This window comes from Bombus flavifrons, chromosome 13, assembly GCF_040668555.2.
Source record: "Bombus flavifrons isolate JBK064 chromosome 13, iyBomFlav1_principal, whole genome shotgun sequence".
NCBI lineage: Eukaryota > Metazoa > Arthropoda > Insecta > Hymenoptera > Apidae > Bombus > Bombus flavifrons.
In genome coordinates this window covers 4,953,152-4,980,385 of record NC_138454.1, presented here as the reverse complement: position 1 = coordinate 4,980,385, position 27,234 = coordinate 4,953,152, and the positions used below count along the sequence as shown (strand labels likewise).

Sequence of the window (27,234 nt, the reverse complement as noted above, 5' to 3'; positions counted from 1 at the left end):
ATGATAGTATCGTTATTGTATTATGATCATGTTATGCAAATAATGATGTTTTCATTTTCCATGTAACATCGAATACAATGCTAATGAGGACTGTTTTATCTCTTATTTATCTCTAAAATAAGCCATATATATTGTACATTTGTATGAAACTTTCATTACGATAGAATTATCGACAACTGATTTCTTTTGACGAAGTAGACTTCGTTACACTAGCACTAATAGAGTACAGTTTAATCAAGCCAGCCTCCTTAAAATTGAGCAGATAGGCCAATCGTAGGTCTAATGATAGATTTGATGAATTATCTGTGAAATAAGAAACAGACATATTTAAATAAAATTTCACTTATAATAGAATTAACGAGAGCTGATTTCTATTAACGACAGCTTCTGTACGTTAAACAATTTTTAATAAGAAATCGATCAGAAAAAAAGTAATTAAAAGAGAAAATACAAAGGATCATGAGAATAGATCGGTAATTCGAAGGTCAGTCGGGGTACCAAAAGACCCCTGGCTGGCAAGAAGGAAAAGGGTGGCTCGCTGTGGTGCACGCCCCGTGTTATTGATCGGGCTGGAGCGCACATCGGATTCGGAGACTCGTCGTGGTTACCCTGGAGCCTTTGGAGCCTCGTCCTTTCCTCTCGTCGGCGACAATGCCCGGGTACACGTGTCGATCCTCATGAATCTATTACCGATTTCTGCTTGAAATTGAATGTGTGCATTGAAAATCGAACACCAATGTCATGCATCTAGAATAATCGTTCACTCATGAAAGATATGGAGAAAAAATGGGCAACGTCCATTCGATTGATTTTTATGGTGTATAGGGAATTTTTTCCGGTAAGAATTGCAACTATAGTATTATTTATTTTTCTTATGATTAATTAGAGTAGTGATTTCTCGTTACAATCCAATTCGTCGAACCTTGCTCCTCCAAATATTGATTTAGTCTGTTGCTTTATTAATTGACCACGGCTATGCCCCACCGCTCTTAAAAGTTAAGCCTTGTTTTGGAAATTGACTACAGGCTTGAATCTTATCCTCACGAAAAAATAATTTACAAACTCGTAATATTGCTATATATGTATATCTGCCTTCTTTCTTTCTATTCTTCCTTCCCATAGAATATAAATTATAGTAATTGAAATTGAAAAGGAAGATTTTTCCTGGTAGGAAAGTTTTACATGCTTAATAATTTATAATTTCCACAGTGTCCACAATTTGCAAAACGCGCAGCTCATTGTTCTCCAATCAACGGGAATTATACCTATTAATCCACTTGTCATAATCGTTAACCTAACTCGTAATAGGAACTTGGAAACACAGTTAGTAAGTCTCAACGGTCTCAGCATGTAAGGATAATTTTGTGGTAATCGAATATCAGTTCTGCTCGTGAAACGGTGTCGTGCTCTGATTAATCGTCGACCATCGCGATAGATTCGCTGTGGCTCTTGGACCAGCGTAATTTCCGCTGTCACTTACAAATCATAGTAAACTCGCATCATACTCGATTATGAAATAATAAAATTATTATATTATTTATCATTTTATTCTTCACGAATATCATACTCCTATCCTGAAAAAAATCTTGTAAGGAATAATGGAATAATGGAACAATTTGGTTACAGCGAGTCGTTCATAAAATAATGAAACGTGTGTTGTTCATTACGGCTAGGATGAAAATTCGAAATACAAAAATCAAATTACATAATTGTAAAATTGCAAGCAGGAAACATGAATTAAGATCTCAACGTGTGGTCAGTTAGTGAAACAGACTTAAAGGTCAGACAAATTTGAGATATGACGGTCAGTTAATAAAGCAATAGATTGAGATTGGCCAGTACCGTACGTGCATAATAAGTGCACATATATTGCCAATGTGCGTCATGTAGATAATTCCATTATTTTATTCGCACTATGTTGGATCTATACATTATCATATGTATTGTAAGAGTCTTAAACAAGTCTGAAATACTATAATCCTGTTCTCATCGGGCCTACATAGTCTAGAAATAAATGTTATATTTCAATAGTTACTAATATGGATAATTTTCAAATATTTGGTCTTTTTAACTGCTCCTACTTAATTTTATTACCTTTCGCATATTCAACGCTTATAACGTATTTCAAATAAACGAAGAAATGCAGTTCGCGAAAAGAACAAACAATACAATTTTCGAAAAATTGCAGAAAATAAGATTTAAAATGCCATTATTCAAGAACAAACATGATAAATTATAAGCAAATCGAAGGAAGAACGGTATTAATGGTATTTAGCATCACGTAATACCAGATTTCTCGGGTCAAAGAACGCTCTTTATCAGCCGCGTCTCTCCAGAAACAAAAGGAACTGGAGCATCTCGATATTCCCTCGTTTGCAGTATATGGCATGCCAGAGAGATGAAACATTTTTATCTCGTCGTTGCACATTCCGCATCACCCATAGCTTCTATATACATGCATATATATCTTCCTCTGTTTCTCCCATAGTATTGCACGGACGATCGATCCGTGTATTTCGAAGTAATCAACCGTACTGGTTCACGTCAAAGACAATCATTCAGGTAACTGGACCGCCAGTGTGTCGTCATTAACGATCAGTCAAGGCTGACCTGCTGCAGGTTGTTAGATCGCTCCATTTTCCTCTAGGGCTCTCTATTTTACGCCGTTTTACCGGCTGTGGTTTTGTTCGTTGGAAAAAACGAAGCGTCCCCCATTTCTCTGGAACCGTCTCATTCTTTCTTCCAAAGAATGGGCTTTGCTCACGTGACCGATGACTCGTTAGGTTTCGTTAGGTTCCCATGCAAATAAGAAAGCGATGTATCGTCTGCTGTTGTCTTCCATCCCTAAAAAACCAATGTCATGTTGTTTTAAAATTTTTACATTTGGCTATAATTCTAGTACCTTGTGGTTGCATTTATCCATAATTTCAGTACCCGTAACCCTTTTACGTTTAAATACAGTTCTAATACTCGTAACTTTCATGCATCCAATTGAGTTTACAAGTAACATTCTAATGTCACAAAAGTAAACTCAATTCCTCTGTTATGCTTCAGTTGTTAGTACCTGTAACATTTCTACGTTTAATTAAAATTCTAGTATCTGTAATGCTTCAAATCGTATAAATAAAATTCTAATCATCCAGAGATGAACTCACCTCCTATGTTACATTTTTATTCCATCGAAGATATAGGTCCATACAACTCCTCGTATAACCTCTTCACGAGTTATTTATGACGTTATCAATGGACCAATCAACGTGCGTCAACAAACTTAGGGAAAATCCCTAGACTTTCCTCGTGTTATTCTCATCATCGATACAAGAGGAGCATCGAACACCTTTAATTGATCCTGTTGAACTTCGTGTGTATTATAACCTTAATTAACGACCCAGTAAAGGAACGAGCCATGGAAAACAGTCCCGTTTTTACCCTAGGTTCGACGTAACCTCGTTTTGCCATTCGTCTTTGCGCGCACGGTCGGACAACGACACCGACGAAGAAGAGGGGTCGTAAGTACGATCCCCGGTGCCGATGTCCTGACACGAGCCACAGCCTCTAGTCGGCGAACCGTGCGCTGATTTTGCAGTCGCAGCTGCAGGAATAAACGGGGACACGAGCTCTTCGCTCCCCTGTTACACTGTTGGAGTCAAAACATTCGCGATGCGCATAGCTGCTTCGCTTTCTGCGCCTTTCTTTCCTTCTTTCTTTTCTTGTTATTATATACAGGCGTGGAATAGTCGTTTTGTTTCACTCTAACTACAAAGAGAAGAATTTTTTTGAGAAGTTGGAGAGAGTGATTTTTAATGATGTAGAAAGAATGTCTAATGAGTGATTGTGTATAGTTTTGAAACTCCCTGTACACGAGTATGAGCTACGTTATATGTTTGGTGAAATATTCCACAGATTGGGAAAACTGATAGATGGCAATCGTATTTCAAAAAATTTCATTTTCGGCGGCAGGTGTGCCGATTCCAACCAGCCAATATCGCAATAAAAGTTAGATAGTCCGGTAAGAGCTATCCAAACATCGTTTCAATAACAGCAGCATGCTGAAAATTGAAGCTCCCAAAATACAAAACAATCACCGATAAGGAAATATGTAGGAGAGCTTAAAAGTTCGTATGTCCACGCATGCCAGATGTATTCCTTGAAAGGAGGAGATAAGATATGCATCTTCCGTATGACAGCCACCTGGAATTCGTTGCACTCCGCTATTTTTACCGGAGGCCATTTATTTTCTCAAGAACTTAGGGCCCGCGGCGTAAGTTTATCTACTGTGTAAACACGGCCAAAGATAATTCCTTTTCGAATATAGCCAATAACGATGTTCCTAGAATAATTTCTGTCGTCTAGTCTGTCGTCATTCTGTGGAATATATACAAGAAAAAGAAAAAGAAGTTGAAAAGGAAATGTTGAGAAAGCAAAAATTTTTAACGATTTTAACAGTAAAAGATGTATGGTATACAAAAGATTATATAAATTAGAATTAAAATATTGTAATAAACACTATTGCCTTATTGATAGAGCTTCCAAACTGATTTTCATGATATATAGTATAATCTTCACTTTTACAATTTAAATATTTATTATAATCTAAATATCGAATGCGAAGAATTCAATGATTCGCGTATATAGATTTTTGTGACTGACTGTATATATCCCCTATTTACGGAGGAGCTACATGTAACTATATCTAACTACATGTAAAGAGCCAATAACATACGAGCATGGCATCAGCCTCTTAATTAGATGTCTTCCAATATAATTCATACATCCTATCATAAAACTACAGTACCTAAAAGAAAGGAAGAAAGGGAAGTAGCATAATTCAAGTAATAAAGGAGAAGAAACATATTTCTTCGTTCTGCTGCGTCATAGAACGACGTGACTTTTATCTTAGCTAATTTTCGCAAAGATCAACATTTACGGAGCAATCCAATTACGTAAATTTCCCGGTGCACACAGTGGTGCTCGCACAATAATCTTTTCCCCCTCTTTATGTTCATTCCCTGAAGTGGCGCATGCATCTTTGAAACGCTCGGTAACACTGCTACCGAAATCTCGACGCGTCTTCCCTCTTCTGGCAGAAAGATAAAGTAAATTGCAAGGATCCGACGCGACACTCCAATTTAAATGGAATCCTCGAAACGTTGCGAACTCGGCCCTTTCGTTAAGGTGCATATACCAGGTACACGTGTGTACATATGCAGCGGGGGCCATACGACCCAAGTGTTCTCGTCGGCGGTTTCATGGAAATGGATCAAGCGTTTCGATGAATTTTCACGAGCCGCCAAGGGTTAGTGGATTAACGCCCTCCCTGCGTTCGCAGTTGCGCAGAGGACGTGTCTGACACGAAACTGGGTTGCACTACTTCGTTCGGGACTGGCTGCAACCGCACGACCAGCTAAGGTGCTGTGTGCATAATGCATCGGTGCACAGGTCGAATCGAAACCCGTCTAACGAGCAAAGTTTCCCTTGTTAAAAAATTATAAAACACTTCCGGTCTTTTGTATAATGAATACGTTACTTTTTTCTTTTGCTAAGTGAGGTTTCACGAAGCTGGCATTAATGTCGACGTCGGTAGAATATAGTTAACGTGAATGGTAATCTGGCCCTTTTTAGATTTTTCGATTATAGACTAATATTAACTTAGAATGTAATTTCATTTTATAACGAAGATAAATATTAATAAACCACACGAAGTAAATTTAATATAAACTTGTATGTTAATGTAGAATTTTACTACCTTTTTGGTTTAGTAGTTAGTTTTTTACCTTCTTGTTTGGTAATTAGATTTTTTAATCTTTATTTAAAAAAAGTACAGTATCATATATTAAATTTATAAATTGTATTTAAGAAAAAATTGTATTATAGTCGAAAACAGGATTCTATTTGAAAAAATAATGAATGTAGGCAGAAATCATATACTGGAAGCGTTAAATAAAGTAGATTTCACGAGCACAGTAGGGAACATTTTACGGGCCACGTAAAGGCGAAGCGTTAATCTGTGATCCGTTTGAAATCGAACTATTGATGTACATACCTTTTAGAACCGTGATATGGTCTCCCAAGGGAACCAGCAAATGAAAGGGGCCGAATGGAACTCGGTCGTGGAATGTCCTATCAAATGACGTTTGCAATTAATCGGGTTACCAGGGTTGTCCAGAGCCCAGCTATCGCTCTTAATTCAAACCTTCTATTGGATCATCGGAATCTGTTTGTCGTGTCCGATGCGTTCCAAACGGTAATTAAGACTAATGAACTATATCGCAGATTTTTTGCCATAAAGAAAGGACATTTACAATTAAAGTAATTGGAATTCAAGAAATTTCTGTACTGATATTTTTTGTACGTCGAAGCTATTTAAAATAATGACGACCGGATTTGACGTTGACCGGAAATAATGACGTTACGGATTTTTATGTAGATTTATATTTCTATAAGCAGAATTAAAGAAATATAAAAATATTGTAATTTGAATGTTGCGTATACTTTTGCAAACTAATTTTTGCCATAAATATCTGACGAATATAGAAGTATAAAATATTTGTTAAATGCAGCAAATTGTATTTTTCAAAATTACACTGTTTGATTTTTATCCACTGTATCTTAACTAAAACTATGACCGCAGTATTGATCTTTAAATAATCTTCCAACGTTAAAATTTACATCTTTTCGCCATTGTGACAAGTTCTTGTTTGTACATCGACTGTTACATACAGTACGTATGCATCCTTCGTGGATATGACATGTACATTTTAAGCTCAGATAGATAGTCTTATTGACAAGTCGACCAAAGTTCTTCCACACCGGAAATAGAGTTGTCTACATACGTCTTCCTTCCCCTACCTCATCACGCACCACCCCAAACTATTCCAACTGTCGTAATAACATTGTAAAACTAAAGATGGCATTGCTGTTTCTTCCAGACTCTATAAAAGTCCAACCAATGTTACACTTTTTTATACAAATAACATGTTGAAAATGACAAGGTGAGTTCGCGCTCGCCATCTATATGCAGATGCGCTAGTTACAATAAATAGTAACTAGAAGATAGTTCTAGATAGATAATCGATAGATTTAATCGATAGGTTTAAGATGTTCTTTTGTTTTTATCCCTAGTCCATGTAAGAAAGTGCAAATAAAGGTTTTTCGGCTCAGAACGGTGTGATAGATTTATTCAAAGAATAAAATAATAGCTATTGTGATCCTACCTCTAAATACAGAAATAACAACATAACAGGTACAAAGTTAAGGTAATCCTTTCGAAAAAATAATTATTTAATAAAAATGTATACAAATAAATTTATCAAATTTTGCTATTTGTAAAAATGCAGGGTAGTCTATTCTCAGCATCTTTTTTTTACGAATAACACAATTGATTCTGTTTTATTGGAAACAATAAAATTTTTATTAGAGAAGGAAAGTTTAGTCTTCGTTAAATCATATTGAAATTTTTGATTTGTAGGAGTACGTGAATCGATATCATGGCCAGAAGATGGGCTCTCTGGAGCCACACGTATTCGCGTTGGCGGAAGCAGCGTACAGGTCTCTCCAGGACACGGAGAGCAATCAATCCTGCGTGATATCGGGAGAAAGTGGCGCTGGCAAGACGGAAACCACGAAATTCATCTTGCAATACCTTTGCTCGGTGACCAGCAATGTCGACACGTGGGTGGAACAACAAATTCTAGAGGCGAACACCATCCTCGAAGCTTTCGGTAATTAACTTATTCCCCTTAATAACTAGTTTCGTCCCCGTTGATTATATTTTCTAACAGTTTACGGCCTGTCCTTAATTTTCCTGGAATTTTTCGCCTGTCACGCCAACACGAAAGCTTTGTCTCTTATAAAAATAATTAAAAGCTAGTTACATCTCTCTTTTCTTTTTTTTTTGTTAATAATGGAAAGTTACCTTATATTAAATTAGAACTAATTAAATCAATTACAAAATACAAACAACATTATAGAAGTTACAATTATTTATTAATTGAGGAGTTAATCTGGAGAAAAGGATCTATGATAAATATACGTAAAGGTGTCAAGTGTGTTTTCTAATAAAATATTAGATGAATTATTACGAAATTTCTCAATTATTACGAATATTACAAAATTAGAATTAACAATTCTGTCGCAATTTTTCCTCTTAGAAACACTTTTCTCAAGAAATTTCTCAACCGTTGGTTATTAAATATTATTTCCAGTAATTAAGAAAAAATTACATGTTTTACTTTCTTTCAATTGGAAACTTTGAAAATGATTTCAAATAAAAAGAACTGGAAGGGCTTCCGTCGGATTTCATTGAAAGCATAGATTTGTCGCGAAATTGTTTGGTGGATACTTTTCATAAAAGTTGTCGAAGAAAAGGCAAGCCTTTTTCTCGAGGTTTTCTCTTGTTCCAAAGGCAACGCTCGAAAATAGAAACGGGAAGACTTTTATGAAATGGATCGATGAACGTTATTCCTAATGGCATTTAAAAATAAAGGGGATTCATTACTCGGAGTCAAGAGGCCGAGATCGAGTCAGGTGTCAAATGTAAAAGCGCGAGGGGTAAAAACTGGGTCACGAGAGGCAAAAGATTTAAGGGGGTATCATAAAAATTGTACCGTTTACTTTTGTATCTCGGCAAAATGCACTACCAAACACTGCAGGAATACCTGCTTCGTTGTGAAAATGTTTTCTGTCGTCGCGTTTTATTCTACCAATATTAAAAGACTAGACTTTCTCCTATAACTGTCTCATACTGATTTAAAATTTGCAAAGAATTATTTTAGTATATATATTTCGTGTTTATTTATTTTTTAAATTTCTTATCTTTTCTTTAATCGCTCTTCACAATGGGTATATGAAAATTATCCTAAATTTGACATTTTATCAAGTTTAGTATTTTAATACCACAAAATATGATTATCCTATATTTAATATTTTACAGAGTTTAATCATTCAAAACTACAGAATGTGATTATTCTAAATTTGATCATTTATAAAATTTAATATTTTGGAACTACAGACTAAAATCATCCAAAATTTAATATATTAAATAATTATCCTATAATTTCTTTATATACTATAGGCTTTTTTTACGAGAATATAATTATTTTCATTTTCAAAAAATATTATACAGGAAACGCAAAGACAGTAAGGAACGACAACAGCTCCCGGTTTGGCAAGTTTATGCAGGTGTGCTTCGACAGTAAGTGGATGATCAAAGGCTGTATCATCCAAGATTACTTGCTTGAGCAGAGCCGTATAACTTTTCAAAGTAGCGGAGAAAGGAATTACCATGTGTTCTATCAGCTGGTCGAAGCTGGAACCAGAGACGAGGAATTCGCGGAACAATATAAACTGATGCCAGCAAGCCACTACAAGTATTTGAACCAGTCTGGTTGTGTGAAGATCGATGGAATCTCCGACTGCAAGAAACTCGATGCTCTTAGGCTTGCGTTTAACGTGCTACAGGTAATTAGTCGGTACACACAGGGTGGTATCATCAAAGGATATGATTTATTGGTGTTAATAGTTTGTACAAACAGTTCCATATAGATGAAATGTTAAGAATTTCTCTACTTAATTCTCTCAGAATAGAATTATTTTTTATTCGTTATTAATGATAGAATATTTATTTATAATATGAGCAATAGAAAATTTATCATAACAGTCTAGAATTCTTTGTAAAAGTTACCTTATGATGTTTTGTTCTATTAGTCAAACAAATAATTAGAACAATTATTTTTAAACAAAGTAATCAGTTCAAATATTTATTAAATGTTTGTTTTCCGTTAAAATACATAATTGGTACATCTCTTATTTTTATGACAATAAAAATTTAATTTTTGTTTTTCTTATTATTACATTTATAACTGTATTATCATCATTTTTTCTGATTGTTATAACAATTTAAATACTTGAATAACTAAAGAACATCCTAAAACCTTAAAATACGTGTAATAGATTCTCACATAATATTTCTTTTTGTTATTTCATTTCTTCTTCTTCCCTCTATAAATTGCTTCAGTAACGAGGACTTATTTTATCCTTAGCCGCGACTGACTGGCACTTTCGTTTTTGTAGGTCGCGCCGGAAATGTGCGAGGGTATTTTCAGAGTCCTGTCTGCCATTCTTTGGTTGGGGAATTTGAGCTTCGAGGACGTGGATGGCGAAAGATGCGAACTAACTAAAGAAGACCTTGACATCGTTGGTACGGTTGCTCCTTTGCTCGGGCTGCAGGTTGAGGATCTCACCAAAGTGGTGCTTATACGACAGATAAACGTCCGCGGAAATATCACCGAGATACCATTGAAGGTTCAAGAAGCCCGTGAAAATAGGCATGCGATGGCAAAAGCATTGTACTCGAGAACGTTCGCCTGGTTAATCAATCATATAAACAATTGCACGAATCCTGGCCAGGACAGCTCGAGATTTCTTGGTGTTTTGGATATATTTGGCTTCGAGAACTTTGCCGTCAACAGCTTCGAGCAACTGTGTATCAATTACACGAACGAGAAGCTGCATAAGTTTTTCAATCACTACGTGTTCGCACTGGAACAGGAACTAGTAAGTCGTTTCTAAGCTTTCTTGTTTTCCTATATACTTAGTCAGCTGTGTAACACGATTAACGATCGTGCCACATGATAGGGTGAGATAATGGGTTTGTTACGTAACCGTTAGGGTAACATTATATTGACCTCAATATCAAAGGTGCAGTAAGATAATTCAGTTGAATTCTTGGCTATTTTTTATCTGTAATATTTAACAATAAACTGAAGATATATTAGATGTAGGTGTCTGAGAACGTGAGTTTCTGTAGGGTTTAAAATTAACTAGTTCCAAACTTCACTAGATGCCAGTCGTCTTTCTATATTAATTGAATTGAATACTTCTATATTTTTTCATGTAATACTTAGTAATACACCACAAAGATATATTATACATGTTACCTAGTTTCAAGTTATCTACTCAATGTAATACATTGTCATTAACACTTCACTTGAATATAGTCGAGGGTTGATGATAAAAATAAACTGGTTGCAAAGTTGACTAGTTGACACTTGTCCTTCCATATCGGCTGTCGTAACACGTGAAACGTTTTGAATTTCAGTATCGACAGGAAGAGATCCAATACTCCCATATCACCTTCACTGACAACACCATGTGCCTGGAATTAATCGAGAAACCTCCACGATGTGTTCTTAAATTACTGACCGAGCAGTGCCATATGCCGAAAGGCTCGGACCTAGCTTACCTGACCAATTTGCATGCAGAATTCGAGAATCATCCTTGCTACGTGAAAGGGGACGATCGGCGAAAATGGGAGAAAGAATTTGGAGTGAAACACTACGCTGGATGCGTTACTTACGCAGTCGAAGGATTTGTCGATAAGAATCGAGATGTACAACAAGATGTGTTCTTCGATTTCATGTCTAGGAGCACAAATGAATTTGTTCAAGAAATCACAGTTTATCAGGATCTTTTGGGATGCACGGTAGCTCGTGCAAGTGGAAATGCAACTACCATGTCTCGTGGAACATCCAAGGGAAAACCAACCCTCTGTGATTCCTTCAGACATCAGTTGCAGGCTCTGGTTGATGTTCTTCAAGCTACCACACCCTGGTACGCTAGATGCATCAAACCTAATATGCAAAAAGTGTCGAATCACTATGATGAGAAGCTGGTTCTAGACCAGCTGAAATATTTAGGCATGTTAGATATTATTAGAATCAGGAAGGAAGGCTTTCCTATACACATGCCCTTCCACGACTTTATAGCGAGATATCGTTGTTTGGATAAAGCACGTTTATCACGTTCTTATAACGAGAAAGAGGCTGTTAGGTGCTTAATCAGTAGTCAGGGTATCCCTGAAACTGAATGGCAAATAGGCAAAACTAAAGTGTTTTTAAGAAGCTATGTACATGAGCCACTGGAAGATTGTAGAAATCAAATGGTTACCAGTAACGCTATGATGATACAGAAAATATGGAGAGGCTACGTAGTTCGACGAGGTAAGTTATTTTCAATTTTAATTTTTCATAATATATTTCTTATCTTATTTTTGAACTAAAGAGAATCTGAATTTTTCCAGAGTATAAACGCGTGAGAGACGCTGCATTGAAAGTGCAACATGCATACCGAGGCTGGAAACTGAGAATAATGTTCATCAGAAAACGAAGAGCAGCCATTGTGATACAGAGTCATCTGCGTGGCGTATTCGCAAGGGAGGTTGCGGCTGCTTTGAGAGAAATGAGACGAGTAGACGAAGAGATGAGGAAGAGGGAGAGATTGGAAGAGGAGAGAAGATTGATGGAGGATAAGAAGGCTCTGGAAGAAAGTCAAAGGTATAACGATATATTATCTTGAAACTGTATGATAAAAGGACGTCTATTCCAGTATACAAACTGCCGTGACGATCATATAGGACTGTTGTTCGTTTGTGTGTTAATAGTATGTCCATTTGTGTCCTTTATAGCGCACAGTACAATGGTATTGTCGGGATGGAACCCGGGTAAGTTCGTATGACGTGTCGGTAGTTCGAATGGCGAATTAAAAATCCTTACGGCATGACGAGAATTCACTAAGAATAATTGCTTTTAACATAGATGCAGCGTTTAGTACCACAAAATACACACACATACACCGGCACCTGGCTAATTTGTGCGCTTAAGAAATTAAAATACTTGCATTGAATTTTATTTCGGTATTTTCATATATGTGCTATTCCATTTTACAGAAAAGCGCAAGAAGAGATCGCTGCATTGTCGCAGATGGCGGAGCAAATGAATTCTAAAATGGCTGCCTCAGATTTGCAGTCTGTAGACTTGGACAATCTATTTTCATTTTTATCTGACGTGCAATCGACGAAGGGTAATCAGATAATTGAAGAAATTGGTGAACAAATGGATGCATTGGTCGAAGACCTCGATGTGGAACTGGAGACTGTAATTCAGCAAGAAATGGAGTTAAATTCAAAAGCGGAATCTAAAGCAAATACTCCAAATGGGCAAGAAGCTACCTCGCCATTGCAACAATCATCACAGCAGCAGCAGCAACAGCAAAGGATACCTTGTCCAAACACTGGCAAACTCGGTCAGCCGAGTCTTCCAGAGCCCACTGAACCTCCTCCACCTCCACCACCTCCTGCTACAGCTTTGACGATGAATGGTGGCGATTCCTCTATTGATAATGGAGAGCCTATCTACGAGTCCGTTTTACCTCGTGAAGAGAACAGTCCTAGCAGTCCAATTTTGGTCAATGGAAATTCTGGATCATTAGTTAACGGTGAATCCTGTGGTTCACCTCCACCTGCACCAAATAACAAAGTCATTAAAGAACCGATTGCTGGTAGCCCTCCATCAAGACCAGAATCTAGAAACTCAAATAGTCTCCATTTATTGCACCATAATCACCACCAACCGGTACCACAACAGCAACAGAATGGTCATGATCAACAACAACAGCAGGCGCAGCAATCTCAACAACCACCTGTGGAGAGAGAACAGAGACGCAAATGCAGAGTGGAGCGTAAACTTCAAGAATTGGAGGACAAAAAGGAGCCTGATAACGAAGTTACTTATCATGATATCGTAGAATTTGCGCAAAATTATTTCAATAGCCACGAAAGATCTCCCGAGGGTACAATCATGGCTACGCTCACTAGAAAATCACGTGGCAAAAGCGTAGAATTCATCCCAAAGTACGAAATGGTTACCTACTACAAAGGTTCTACTATACCGAATTCTCACATTCATATGTACGACCCTGATAACGTTAATGTGGCTTGTTCTGTCTTCAGGGTAAGTAATTATTTGTACAGATTATTTTCTTTGTTAATTAACATTGAAACTAATGTTTTTTCTTAATTTTTAGGATCTTTGTAAGTATATAAGAGGAGAGATGAAACTAGATCAGGAAATTGCAACTATTCAAAGTATAATAGGTTATGGTATTGAGCGTGAAGAATTAAGAGATGAAATTTTCGTCCAATGTATGCGACAAGCAACTAACAATCCTAACCCAGAATGGGCTGAACGAGTCTGGTTATTGCTCTGTTTGGCTATAGTTGCTTTTCAACCTAGTAAACTACTGTACAAGTACTTCGTGTCTTTCTTGCGAAAGAATTTGGCTCTCGAGGGCAAACTACGGCAATACGTTCAGTGGTGCGTGGATAATTGTAAAAATATGAAAGTTTCCTGTAGACAACATCCACCGTCGACGGTAGAGATTGCGGCTATGAGGCGACTAGGCACGATAGTTTGTCGATTCTTCTTTTTGGATGGAAGAACTAAAGCAATCGATGTGCATCCAACTGATACTGCTTCCGACGCTGTTGCTAAGTTAGGTGAAAAATTGGGTCTCAGGTCTTTAGAAGGTTGGGCAATTTACCAAAGTAGACCAGATGGCGAGGAACATGTTCGAGCGCATGATTATCTATATGATGTTATAGCTGCTTGGGAAATGTAAATTTTCATTGATTACTATTATCGATTAATAAACTACGAATATTTATGCAGTTATATCAAATTTCATTATACTTAATTTTACATTAATAACTTGTCCTATTATATTTTACTTTTTTCAGGAAACAATGCAAATTAAACACAGCACAATCAACATTTTCAACACTTCGTCGTGGAAATAATGCTACTTTAGGGAGTGGCGATAATCGATTCGTTTTCAAACGAAGGCTTTTCCGAAATACCCGAGAAATATCCCAAGATCCCGTCGAGGTGAACATGCTGTACGCTCAAGCTGTATATAACGTTGTGAAGGTAAACTAGAGAGGGAAAAAATCAAATTATTGATCTTATCTTGTTTCTTGTAAACGTCCTATTCTCTCTTTTGTCATTTTTTCAGTGCGACGATTTCCCGGTATCAGAAAAGGTCGCGCTCCAGTTGGCGGGCTTACAAGCGCAAGTCGCCTTGGGCGATCCAAAAGATAACGATCGGCTGGATTACTACAGCGAGGTGGATAGTTTTTTGCCTTATCGAATCAGCCGTGCCCGAGGCGACGATGTTTGGGTGCCAATCATAGCGCAGGCACACAGACAGTATGGCGCCGGTCGCAAAGAATTGGCAGCCAAGGTGTTGTATTTATCTTGCGTGATGCAATACCCTCTCTACGGTACGACTATGTTCAACGTGACTTATCGTGGTTATTGGTCGTATGGCAATCAACTAATCTTGGGTATAAACTGCGATGGATTGATGCTGATCAAGCCAGATGATAAATTTGTCTTATCAGAGTATCGTTATCAGGATGTGGAAAGCATCATGCTAGACCCAAGTGACTCTTTCATAACACTGTCTCTTCTACGTCACAATCCCGACAGCTCGCACAAGTGTTTTGTTTTTGAAACGCCACAGAAGAACGAGATAGGTAGTCTGATTGTTAGTTACTGTCCAGCATTGGCAGGCTGGATCACGGAAAACGAGGTTCCTACTAAGAAGCTCAAGTGTATTACCAACGAGGATCGTATTAGGCTCTATCATAACTTAGTCAATTGCCGAAGAACACTAGTGGACGCGGAGATATTGAGAAAACCTCAAGACTCTGGTGGTGGTTTTCTAAGAAACACTTTGCGAAGATTGTCTAAGCACAAGATAGAGAAACTTAGGCAAGAACATGGTAGCGCGACTGATCATGGTGAAACCTATAAAGGATTTCCTTATGCCTATTGGGCATTCAGCAGACAAACTATACCTCAGAGTCTCTCAAAACTACCCGATCCGGATGAACAGATGGCTCTTAGTGTATTCCAATTAATTTTAACTTATGCTGGATTAGGACAAAACGGAGATACGGTTCGTAGGGTAGAAGATGAACACGTAAACTTGATACAAACCGTGATGGAACGTTGTATAAGAAAGGAGAATCTCTTAGGTGAACTGTATCTTCAATTGATTAAACAAACGACAGATCACCCTGATCCTAATAGTCGAGTCAATCTCAGGCATTGGGCGTTACTTTCTTTGGCCTGTTCAGTTATTCTACCTCCACAGAAAGTAATTCGAAAGTATCTGATAGCGCATTTGAAACGATGCGCTAGTGATTACGTTACGGAGGAGGGAAAATACGCCAGATTTGCTGAAAAGTGCCTTTACAAGACGCAGGGCACGAGAAGAAGACAATGGCCGCCGAGCAGAGAAGAAATAATGTGCACGATTAATCGCAGGCCTATTTATGCGAGATTCCATTTCATGGATGGACAATATCATGCTGTTGAATTTCATCCTTCAGCAACAGCTAGAGACGTTATGGAGATTATCAAGACTAAGATTGGTTTAGAAGAAACTGCTATGGGTAATCGAAGTTAAATTAAATTTGTTATTTCTTTTAATTGTTAAATGGCTTGTAAATATTTATAATTTAATTGGGATTTATAGGTTATGCCATTTATGAAGTCTTAGGACCGACCGAAAGAGCATTGATACCAGAAGAAAAGATTGCCGATGTGATGTCGAAATGGGAGCGTTACAGAACGGCGAACGCACAACAGAATCAATCGCAAAGAAAGCACGCACATCATTTCTTCTTATTTAAGAAACATTTGTTCCTCGATCAGTACATGAATCTCGATGATCCGGTGGAGAAAGAGTTACTTTATCATCAAGTACTGCATGATTTACGTGCTGATCGATTTCCTATCACTGAGAAAGAAGCTGTAAATAATTATTCTTTTTTTATTATCCGTTAAAATCCAATAAATTATGGTATAGATTATCTAAATTTATAATCTGTTTTTAGATGATGCTGACAGCGTTACAAGCGCAATTAGAACTCGGTGATTGTGAAGATGCTGTATCGGATCACGATTACCGGACTATATCAAGTCACTGCCTGCCACCAAGACTGGTTCCAAGTTTATGCATTGAAGGAGTACTTCAACACCATCAATCACTACGAGGAATGACACCGCCCGAAGCGAAGAAGGCGTTCCTGAATTTAATTCAATCGTGGCCGCTTCACAGGGCCACGATATTCGATGTCATGCAATCATTTACTTCGAATTGGCCACGTGTTCTGTGGTTGGCCGTCGACCAGCAAGGTCTTCACCTTTTGGAGCATCGTTCCAGAAACACTCTCTGTACCTACGAATATAGCAGTATTCTCAGTTATAGTCCAGCTGTTAGTTGTTTGATGATTATCACTGGTACTGATAAGAAGCAGAGCAAAGTTATCCTTACGACATCTCAGGTAATTCTTTTTGCTTAAGAATTTATATTATAGTGCACAAATTTTATATTGAATAATAATTATTTTTTAGAATGTTAAAACATATTCTTTAACTGCGTAATTATTATTTACTGATATTACCCATCATTTCATTTGCAGGCACACCAAATTGCGAACTTAATTCGCGAATACATGGATGTTCTTCAATCACCACCGGAAGTACCGAAAAGAGAATCGGCAATTGCCCAACAAATAGCGCAGCAACCGATTCAACAACCATCGACAAATCTTACGGCTCCTGCCGGTGGTCGTAAATCTCGACCTGCTTCGGTATTACACAGAGGTGCTCCAGTGATACAATCGCAAGCTAGTTAAAAAGTTAGGTAACTTATTAGATGCGATATTTCTCCTCAACCTCATACCTTAATCTTTACCTCACACACACACATACAAGTATATACATATATGTATAATATATGTATATATATACGTATATATACACACACACACACATCTTTATTTCTTTATTATACTTATTTAACATACATTTAATTTAATTTTAACTATAATTTTAATTCATTTCAATTTACATAATTCTATATTACTTATTCGTTAATTCGTTTTTATATTCTTTCGATATCTCTATTCATTGCAAATCGAATTTATTATTTAATTAGTGTGAATTAAACAATATAGTTTCAGTATCAGGTTGTAGCGAGAAAATGTCTCTATAGTTATTAATGCTTTATCGGCAAGGCCTATAAGGCGACGAATAAAGTCTCGTCGCGACGAGACAGCACTAGCCTAGAAATACTTCTTTCTTCCAGTATTTATTCGATTAGCTTAGAGCTCGAGAGACATTACAACAAAATAGCTGCTGCTGCGGAGAGAGTAGATTAGCGAATGGATCAACAAATAACTGCCATTTTACGATTTACAAAAAAACAAGTAATTAGAAAGCTGTCGAAGACTTCTATTTCTATTTTGTCAGTCATTGTCGTTGCCTTTTTTACGAGCGATTGTCAATGTTTTTTATACAGTGTTTTTTGCAGAATAATATGACACAAGATTAAGAAAGTCGATGATTATCGAATCAATCATTAAATTTTAATGCGATCAATGGTATTACATTTTTGGCATATCATTTTTTGTATCGTTCGACGAAGGGTGATTAGACAGTTTTTATATCTATTTTAATTAATATCAGAAACGACCAATTTATTGATTTTATACTTTCAATTCTGTCTCTCTTGTTAATCACTCTATTCAACGATACAATAATATACAAGATTCCATAATATTGCAATCGATGTTAACGTTTCAAATGTTAATCTTGCGCAAAATTTAAATACGATTATATACGTATTTAGACGCAATATTTCACGTAAAATTTTACTCGGCGTATATTAATTAATAATACAAAGATATCGTGGTGCCTCGTTAACTGACCACAGAGTTTGCTTCGTTAAATGGCCAACATTATGACTATCAGCTATTACACAGGTAAAATAAATAAATGTGTCAGATCATTTGTATCACATCAGATTTCAATAGAAATGAAAGATATTTGAGATTTCCTAAGAACATTAACACTCTCATTAAGTAGCCAAACAAAATGATGTCTGGCCAATTAACGAAACACTACTGTATGAACGACATCTTGGAAAAGGATGATAAAGTCTCTTTGACTCGTATTTCAGAAGTATTCGAACAGGTTCGAAGATGAAAATCGAATGATAATCTAACATTCATTTTATAGACAATCCTTTCGTGCTATCATCCCTTTTCTCGTAAAGGTTATAATTACGGAGTTAAAATCAAGTATAATGGAAGAAATCGTTTACGCGGAAGTTCAACAAAGAATCCGTGATTCCGGCGCGATCGCATCGATCGAAAATTGCCACGAAATTGCGTCCAAAGAAATTTCTTTCTTTAATCCAAAAAGATCGCTCGATATCTTGACGTGTAAATATTAAATAAAGAAAAAAATGTTTAAACTTTAAACTAAAAACAATAACAACAGGTTTCAAGCAAAATTCTCCAGTGTTCAGTGATCACATTTCCACGTAAAATTAGATTTACAGCTCACTTATATACAGAAACGATATTATCTAATTGTAATTTAACCCTTTCAAAATAATTTTTAATAATGTAGTGACGAGATTAATATAAAGAATCGAAACTTTTTCAGATCTCTACACTGTTTACAATTTATAATGTAGAAATACTATTAGTTTTTCGCTAATACATATTACTCTTTTAATAACGAGCAATGGCCATTGCTCGAGTAATAATTACGAAGTCCAGCACCACAGAAAAAAAGATATACACTTTTTACGGGACACAGTCAAGAAAGGGTTAATGTAAACATAAACGAGAAATTTCCTCCAAGAATCTTCTGTCGAACACTGGAGTTCTCAAAAAAAATATCCTGAGTTTATTCGGACCAAGATTTCGTCACGAAGCCTCGAATTATTGTCAGATCCTTATTTACGCGTTAACTCTAGACATACACTCACAAACGAATTCATAGATTTAAAATGATAAATGATAGACAAAGATTTCATTAGGTACAATTAGATTTTTAAGTAATGTATCACTTAGTACATGTGGCTGCACTGGAAGTAGAGGTAGAAATAATTTTAGAGTTGAGAATCACCTTCATTCCTTCAAATTAAAGTATTTTTTTAATATACATCAATCAATATGTTTCTTATTTTCCACAAAATAGATAGCGACGTACTTGTGTCTGAGGATGATTAATTTAAAAGATATCTTAATTATAATGTACAAAATTTTAAAGTTAAATTTACAATTTCACCGTAGCCATTCGATCAATTTTAATTTTGTATAGCAAAATTTTTTTCTATCGTCTACTGTTTTGAAGCTGTAACTTTGTCCAGTTACGAAGGAAAACTCTAGTATAAAAAACAAAAATAATTTCCCCCGATAAACGCGCCATCTAAAAATTGGCGGCAAAACCAATTACATTGCGATCAGACTCAATTACCTATTATAAAATATTGCAAAAACATTATGTAATGCGTATTTAAGGATCAACTACATAAATTATCACAAATTGTGAAGGATCGAGAATTCGTCGTGACGAAACGAGAAGTTAGTGTATTCTCTATAATCTGTATTTATTCGAATTTCCTTTCCGGGAGTTTGGCTAAGATTCTACGAGTGCAGAGACAGACTGTGATCCGCTTTGGGTGTCCTTAGTCTTCGAGAGCTGTTTAACGAGTGAGACTTCGTGTTAACTAATTAAAAAAAAAGAACAGGGAAAGAAGGAAAAAGATAGAGAGAAGGTGAGCACGTGTGAGTGTGTGTGTGTGTGAGAGAGAGAAAGAATAAAAGATGATGTGAATGTGTGAAGAGAACATTGCGAAACGAGGATGTGATTTTTGCGATGCATGCATGATACTTAAGAAAAAAAGAAGAAACGGGGAGAGAAGTACGCGACCCCTGTATGTGTAGCTTAAGCGAAATAAATTATTGGTTGATGATGTTATATTGAAATATTTAAGAACAATCGACACTGTATATACGTATATATAAATAGACACGCATAGACGATACGCACACCGCGAATTACACTCTCAGTTACACATGCAACACGACAGACTGTTGTAAAACTCGGAGAAAATACACGTACAAAGAAAAAGATGGGGAGAGTTACACGCCTACATGTGACGAGAATATACATACTATTATATAAATATAAATATATATATATATATATGAACATAAATATAAATATAAATATATATATATAGATTATTAAATACTCGAGCTATGTATAAGGATACAATAAAAGAAAGCGAAGCTTTAATATTGCAAATAACAGGAATTTCTGTTTCTTCAAGAATAATTGTTTTATGAATGATTATTGAATTATTCAAATTATTAAAAATCAGATTAATTGAAATATTATAAAAATACGATGGGTAATATTTATACGGTTACAACACAAATCGGCATTAAAAATATACATGAATTATATTGGATTGATAATTGAGCTTAATAAAATTTTAGGTGTTTCAAAAGAGTTTCTTGAATAGGTTGTAATCTACACAATTAAAACTACCGTTTCTGATGTATATATACATTTTTTATTTATTTTGTATACAATAATCAGACAAGTAACAGTATTTGCTTCGGTTCACGATTGCCCATGTATTTGCAACCGATAAACTCTCCGTTAATATATAGACATATATTTGCATTCGATCAGTTAAACGTATTTGATTTGTGATTATGACGAGACAAACACAGCAAGCACAAAGGCAATCGTTCGTACATAAATGTGTTTTTTTCTCAGATATGACAAATTAAATAGCTTTCAAAAATAAAAATTAGGACAATTGGAAAGGAAGAAAGTGATAAACATAAATCCTTACATTTAATAACGTTCTTATGTTTGCACGCACCATTTTCGGTCATTTAGTTTGTACCCATTAAAATTACTTTTTTCCCCTTTTGAGACCTTCCCACGTTTCTAAACGCGTTAAATGTGCTGCAACATTGACGGAAATAATACGTTAACTCTCTTTAGACTGGAACTGGAATGGACGCATGTTTCAACAAAGTATGGCAGATGGAGCTGTCAAAAAATTTGTCTTTAAAAGACGCACTTCTACAGACATGTGTAAAAGTGGCCTTAAGATCATTTGAACTTCTGCGCTTACATCGTACTTTTATCTTTGCCATAATGGATCAAAATCGAAGTTCCAATAATTTACAATACATATCTGTGTGTAAATTGTTTCATTAAAATTTTGGGCAATAAGTAATAAAATCCCTGTTCAATAGAGAATGATATTAAATCATTATTTACAAAAATACGATATCAAAATGGATGCATTTTGGCCAAGATAAAATCAATGTTGTAGCATATAAGAATTATATCAGTTTTTCTGTATTTTTTCTTTTACTATTATTTATGCAGTTCTATTTTTCCTGTAATATTTTTTTGGCACTATTTTAATGAAATTAAGAAACATTCCACGAATATTATGAATGAAAATATGTATTATTTAAACAAAATTTTTTAGAAAAAGGAGAAAGAAAATTTTCGCTATTGTATGGACTAAAATTATAATGACAAAAATGAAATTATTTAATTTTGATTAAATAAAAGATCTTTTCCTGGTCGATTTACTTTTCATTTAATATTTTATTTTACTCCATTTTTGTCATTAAAATTATAGCGTTATTCATCGATTCCATAGGAATATAGACATGCCTCAATGCTAACTTTAAAAAATACATAATCAACAGGATGTGCAATTCTTATTTCTTTCATTTTTTCTTTTGTCTCTTTTTGCCTCGTAAATCGTTCATTCACTCCTTCAAACTAATATTCGACACGTGCACGCAACAGTGTTCATAATACGCAATCTTTTGAATCGCATCCGGTTTCCTAGTTTTCCCAACTATATCGTAAAAATACTTTCTTTGCGTCAAAAACAAAGATTCTCTTACCTGCATAGTTTCTCAACAAATACGAGATAGACTTGGCAGAATAACTTCATCGGGTGCTCGCAATATCAAACAGGTGTTATGATACTTGAAAATACTTTACAACGAAAAAGAAAAATAGAGGTACTTTTTGTTTTACACAGTTGTTAACCCTTTCCACTCGATCACAAAAAAGGAACCGTTTTAAACACGTTACGTAATAAGTTATTGATTTGTTAGTCGATCTTAAAACTTAAAGCGTATCGACCTCAAAGTGTATAGGTTAGAAAAAAATTGTGGATGTTCTTTTATATCGATCGTGATTAATCGATTGTATGGGAAATATGAACGTCCAGAAGTTGTTAAGCTCAAAATAAATTGTTCATTATAAGATCTAGTGATGATAATGAAAGAAATTGTTATGTAAGTTTCATTTCTACAAATTTCTCGATCTGTGTCTATATGATCTTTCTTCAGGTTTAAAAAGAGAAGTATACGCTAGATGGGACTACTTATTTCAATGTCACCTTATACATGACGTAATTCTGATAGTTCAGCGTCGCTTTTTCGCAGCAAGACCTTCAATCGGTATTTCTGGAAATATTGGTCGAGGCCACGAAATATTTCCGGTCACTGCCAAGGACCGAAGGCCATACTTTGAGTAGTTGCAAGTTCATGATAATCGATTTTGTTGGAACAGCATCTGTTTGGCATCGACCTCGAGTATAATCGCAATGATCAAGTATGTGTGTACAGTTAGAACTTAAGAAATTCTTTCATTCCTATACCATACTTTTCACGAATATAATACATAAGAAGAACCAAAAAATTAACCAATCGAAATAAAACGATTTAACAAAGAACAGGTTATACCGTAAACCGTAATAAATTTAATTCCTAATAACGTATCCTCCATTTATTACAGACTTAACCAATCGTATTGTAGAAACTATTAAAAAATAAACATTCGATCGATATCGTTTCAAAATTACTTTTTATATTTCAATAATCCGATTTGATTACGTAACATACATCGAAAGAAACATCGAGTGCAAAGGGTTTTTACTTATTATACTATATAGCCTCATATAGGACTCACTGTTTGTCACAAAACACCGAAAGCGTTTTTTCATACAACGTTGCCCTCTCGTCACGCGTTCTCGTTCCCATTTTAGGATGAGAAGCAGATCTTTTTCAACGAGACTGGTAATGTATTTCTGACTCATTTGCACGAAATTAACAATTCAATTAATTTCAACAACACACACTTTCTTCATTGCGTTCAATTTTTTGCATGCATATATATTGTACGTGTGTGTGTTTCTGCAATATTTCATCGTTTATAAGTGTGTCCACTTTAAACACCCCTCGATGTATATTAAAATATCCCGTCGAAATATTTTAATATATTGGAATACGCGTATTTTAAATGCCGGTCGGTAAATGTGTTTTCTACTACTTCTACAAAGAAGTGCTTACGAGATTCGTCTTGGGAATGCTTCGGTAAAGAAATAGAAAAGAAAACTAAAATCGAGGGAAATAGCGTAGGACTCGTGCAAACGCAAGTAAAATACATTCACAATCGTTCGAATTTACAATACGCACATAACGAATCATCAGCTACGGAGTAATAATCGCGTATAACGCCCGATGTATTTCTAGATCGAATCAAGAATCGATCGAAAATGTTAAGTATCGTTATACAAACAAGGAGAATTCTTACGGTAGCGACTACACTGAGTTTCCTTCTTTCTTTTTTTTATACAGCGAACCGTAAGGATCATTTGTAATATCGGAAAGATAATCGATCAATAAATGAAATATCTTTAATTACCACGGTAATACGGTCGAAATCGAGCTAACTTGATTACGCTAATCAGCAGTAGCAATTTTTGCACACGAAATTACCACTCCCCAAGCAACGAGTAACAAGTAACTCATATAGTGAAATCGTTGTATTACCGAGTTAAGTAAAATTATTTTTCAAAAATTATTTACTTAACAACTAATGCAAATATTCTAATTCCTCCTTGTTTCGATCGTAATTCCTTAACGATACCTCGATTCGAGTCACCAATACATCGACAGATATATATTAATATTCAGCACCAGATAATAACACTTCCGTAAATTACTATTAAGACTCACTACGATTAACGATATATAAATACAATCGAGAAATAAATAATGCTCATTTATAACGATCGCTAATACAGCTCTGTCCGCGCATGAACAGGGAACTTCCTTTTAACGAGCTTTTAAACAGCAGGATGTATGCTTACCAAGTATTTCTCGGTTCCGCTATTCGACTCTTCTGTATCGTATGTTCAAACGATCGATGAACGATCAGTTTAACAAACTTGTCGACGAAAAGACAACCATAAAACGAGTAACAAATATTTGTACAATAAACTTTATATGTAATTACAAAGCGGATATGTAAGATGCTCTATCGATAAGGAAGAACAATTCTCAATATACGCGTAAAAAAGTTATTTATCAAAAGATAAAAAGATTCATAAATCTCAATCCACTTTGCAACTCATAAAGACGATACATAATTCTGGATGAAATTAATTTATAATTTGATTAGAGAACTGTTTCCAAAGCCGATTTCGCGAATTCCCTGCTCGCACGCTTTTCTATCACATTTATAAATTAGACTTCGGACTTTTCAGCTCGGCAACAATCACTGGTGTGTCTTCAACATGGAAATAGGCTTAAGTCAGATAGAATTAGCACGGTCAACAACGCAATAAATCTCATTAGAAAGAAACTGCTGCGACTGGACGTGTAAAATTTCGATTCTCGATGAGTCGTCAACGTCTCGGAGACTTGGCGTTTTCTTACCTTTCTTTGTTTTAATTTTTTTCGTGTTCGTATATTTCGATTAGATAGATCGATTGCGGTTCTAATCAAAATAACAATGATTTTTCGCTCTGAAGCATCGATGCTGACAATCAAAACGCTTAACACTTTGTGCACTATCACGCGTTCATTTTTGCTGTTCTTTTTTAAACGATTTTAATTCCTTAAATGATATTTCTCTTTATGATAAAAATTAATATTACTTTGTAATGATAAATGGTAGAATGGTTGGATGTCGATAATATTTGTAATAACAAGAGCAACGTGTGTTGTTAGTTCACAAGGTGTTAATTGCAACGTATTAATTAGACTTTCTATTCTTAATAACATTATTGTAAAACGTAACTTTTTGGGATTGAATTTGTGTACATTCCGGAATTCTATAGACTCTAACAGGAAAACTTACAGACGCTGATATATAAATTTTTTTGTGCGAGGAGATACAACACGCGAAATAATGTTTGACCTATACGAGATGTTCAATCCTCAATCACGCGCGTAAAATGTCCGACGAACGACCAGCTGGGGTACATATAAAAAAATAAATGTTTGTTCCCTAATTGTACGTTTAAACAGCTTGTGTGCATCACATTGGGCGTTGGTCGATCTAACGCATCATTTCTTGCATTTGTGCGCGAATCGGGAATAAAGTAAAATACAAGATTCAATCCGAGTCGGAAGGAAAATAGTGTCGCTCTTCCAGTTTCAACGAAACACACATTAGCTCATGTAAAACACTGTACAAAAAGAAGCAATACATCTTTTGTATCCGTATCTTTTTTCCTTCTACCTACAGAAAATTCAAACTTAATAGTTATTTCATAGAAAAATCTATCTCTCACTAGAAAGTAAATCTACTTTTACAAGAGTCAAACAACAGAAAATGTTTGATGATAAATTCTCTAAAAAAAATCGCTTCTTCTCGCACAGTGTCACATGTACGATGCATCATTGTGCACGAATACAATTCGTTTCACTATAATGTATGCGCATGTGTATCGTTACATTTATGTACATATCGCACGCACGCACGAACGCTTAGCTTTACAATGACATACAATATATTCTGAAGAAAAGTGAGCAAAATATTTCAAAAATGAAAAGAGAAGTAAAAAAGAAGAGTTTTTGATTGTAAATATCGAAAACGGGAGAAAGAGAGAGTTTTGATGGTCGGCGCGACGTATGAAAGTCGTGTGAAAAGGAAGGATAGCGATTCAGGTAACGAAAGGACACACTCAGAGAGCTTTCATAAATTCTACGATCGGTAACGACAATGATACGGTCAACATATACATATATGTAGGTACGCTCGCTATGAAAATTCAACGACACATTTGTTTTAATACAATTGTAACACAGCGATTGCTACTCCTTCACGCATCGAAATTCTCGATCCTGCCTTCGCTCGTTTCTTCCTCTTTTTCACTTTTTCTTTTTTTTTTGCTTTCCAATCATACGGACGGCTACTTTCGTCAGAGGATAAAACTCTCTCGATTATGTATGTATCTTTTGAGGAAGTAAATTTATCTCCAGCCTTCGGCTGATTGCTCGTTCGTTTGTGAAAACGGACCTTTTGTGCCACCGGGGTTAACAAATTTATCTAAAAACGGGCCTTCACACTGTCGAATATGTTCCTCGTGTGTTCGATGAAATAGTGTAAGTAATTCAAACGCATAGACCATCTCTCATTTTCATTTTGCTTTGCGTGAACTGAAATGCCTACACCTTTGGTCAAA

At 35.6% G+C, this 27,234-nt stretch overlaps 2 protein-coding genes across 3 annotated transcripts in view; both read left to right on the top strand.

Moving 5' to 3' along the window:
* The window catches only part of Myo81F (unconventional myosin 81F), a 49,133-nt gene extending 26,892 nt beyond the window's left edge, over nt 1-22,241 (top strand). The window contains exons 4-16 of one of the 2 annotated variants that reach the window (XM_069126369.1): nt 7,469-7,721; nt 9,125-9,459; nt 10,072-10,554; nt 11,099-11,999; nt 12,080-12,332; nt 12,464-12,499; nt 12,725-13,787; nt 13,861-14,450; nt 14,573-14,762; nt 14,848-16,294; nt 16,378-16,655; nt 16,739-17,188; nt 17,327-22,241. In XM_069126369.1, coding sequence (XP_068982470.1) covers nt 7,469-7,721; nt 9,125-9,459; nt 10,072-10,554; nt 11,099-11,999; nt 12,080-12,332; nt 12,464-12,499; nt 12,725-13,787; nt 13,861-14,450; nt 14,573-14,762; nt 14,848-16,294; nt 16,378-16,655; nt 16,739-17,188; nt 17,327-17,542 — 6,495 coding nt within the window. In that variant the 3' untranslated portion in view covers nt 17,543-22,241. The remainder of the gene's footprint in view (nt 1-7,468; nt 7,722-9,124; nt 9,460-10,071; nt 10,555-11,098; nt 12,000-12,079; nt 12,333-12,463; nt 12,500-12,724; nt 13,788-13,860; nt 14,451-14,572; nt 14,763-14,847; nt 16,295-16,377; nt 16,656-16,738; nt 17,189-17,326) is intronic. The other variant, XM_069126370.1, reaches the window with a different exon arrangement.
* The window catches only part of Wdr92 (dynein axonemal assembly factor 10), a 122,434-nt gene that overhangs the window by 29,307 nt on the left and 65,893 nt on the right, over nt 1-27,234 (top strand). The gene's annotated exons all lie outside the window — the stretch shown is intronic.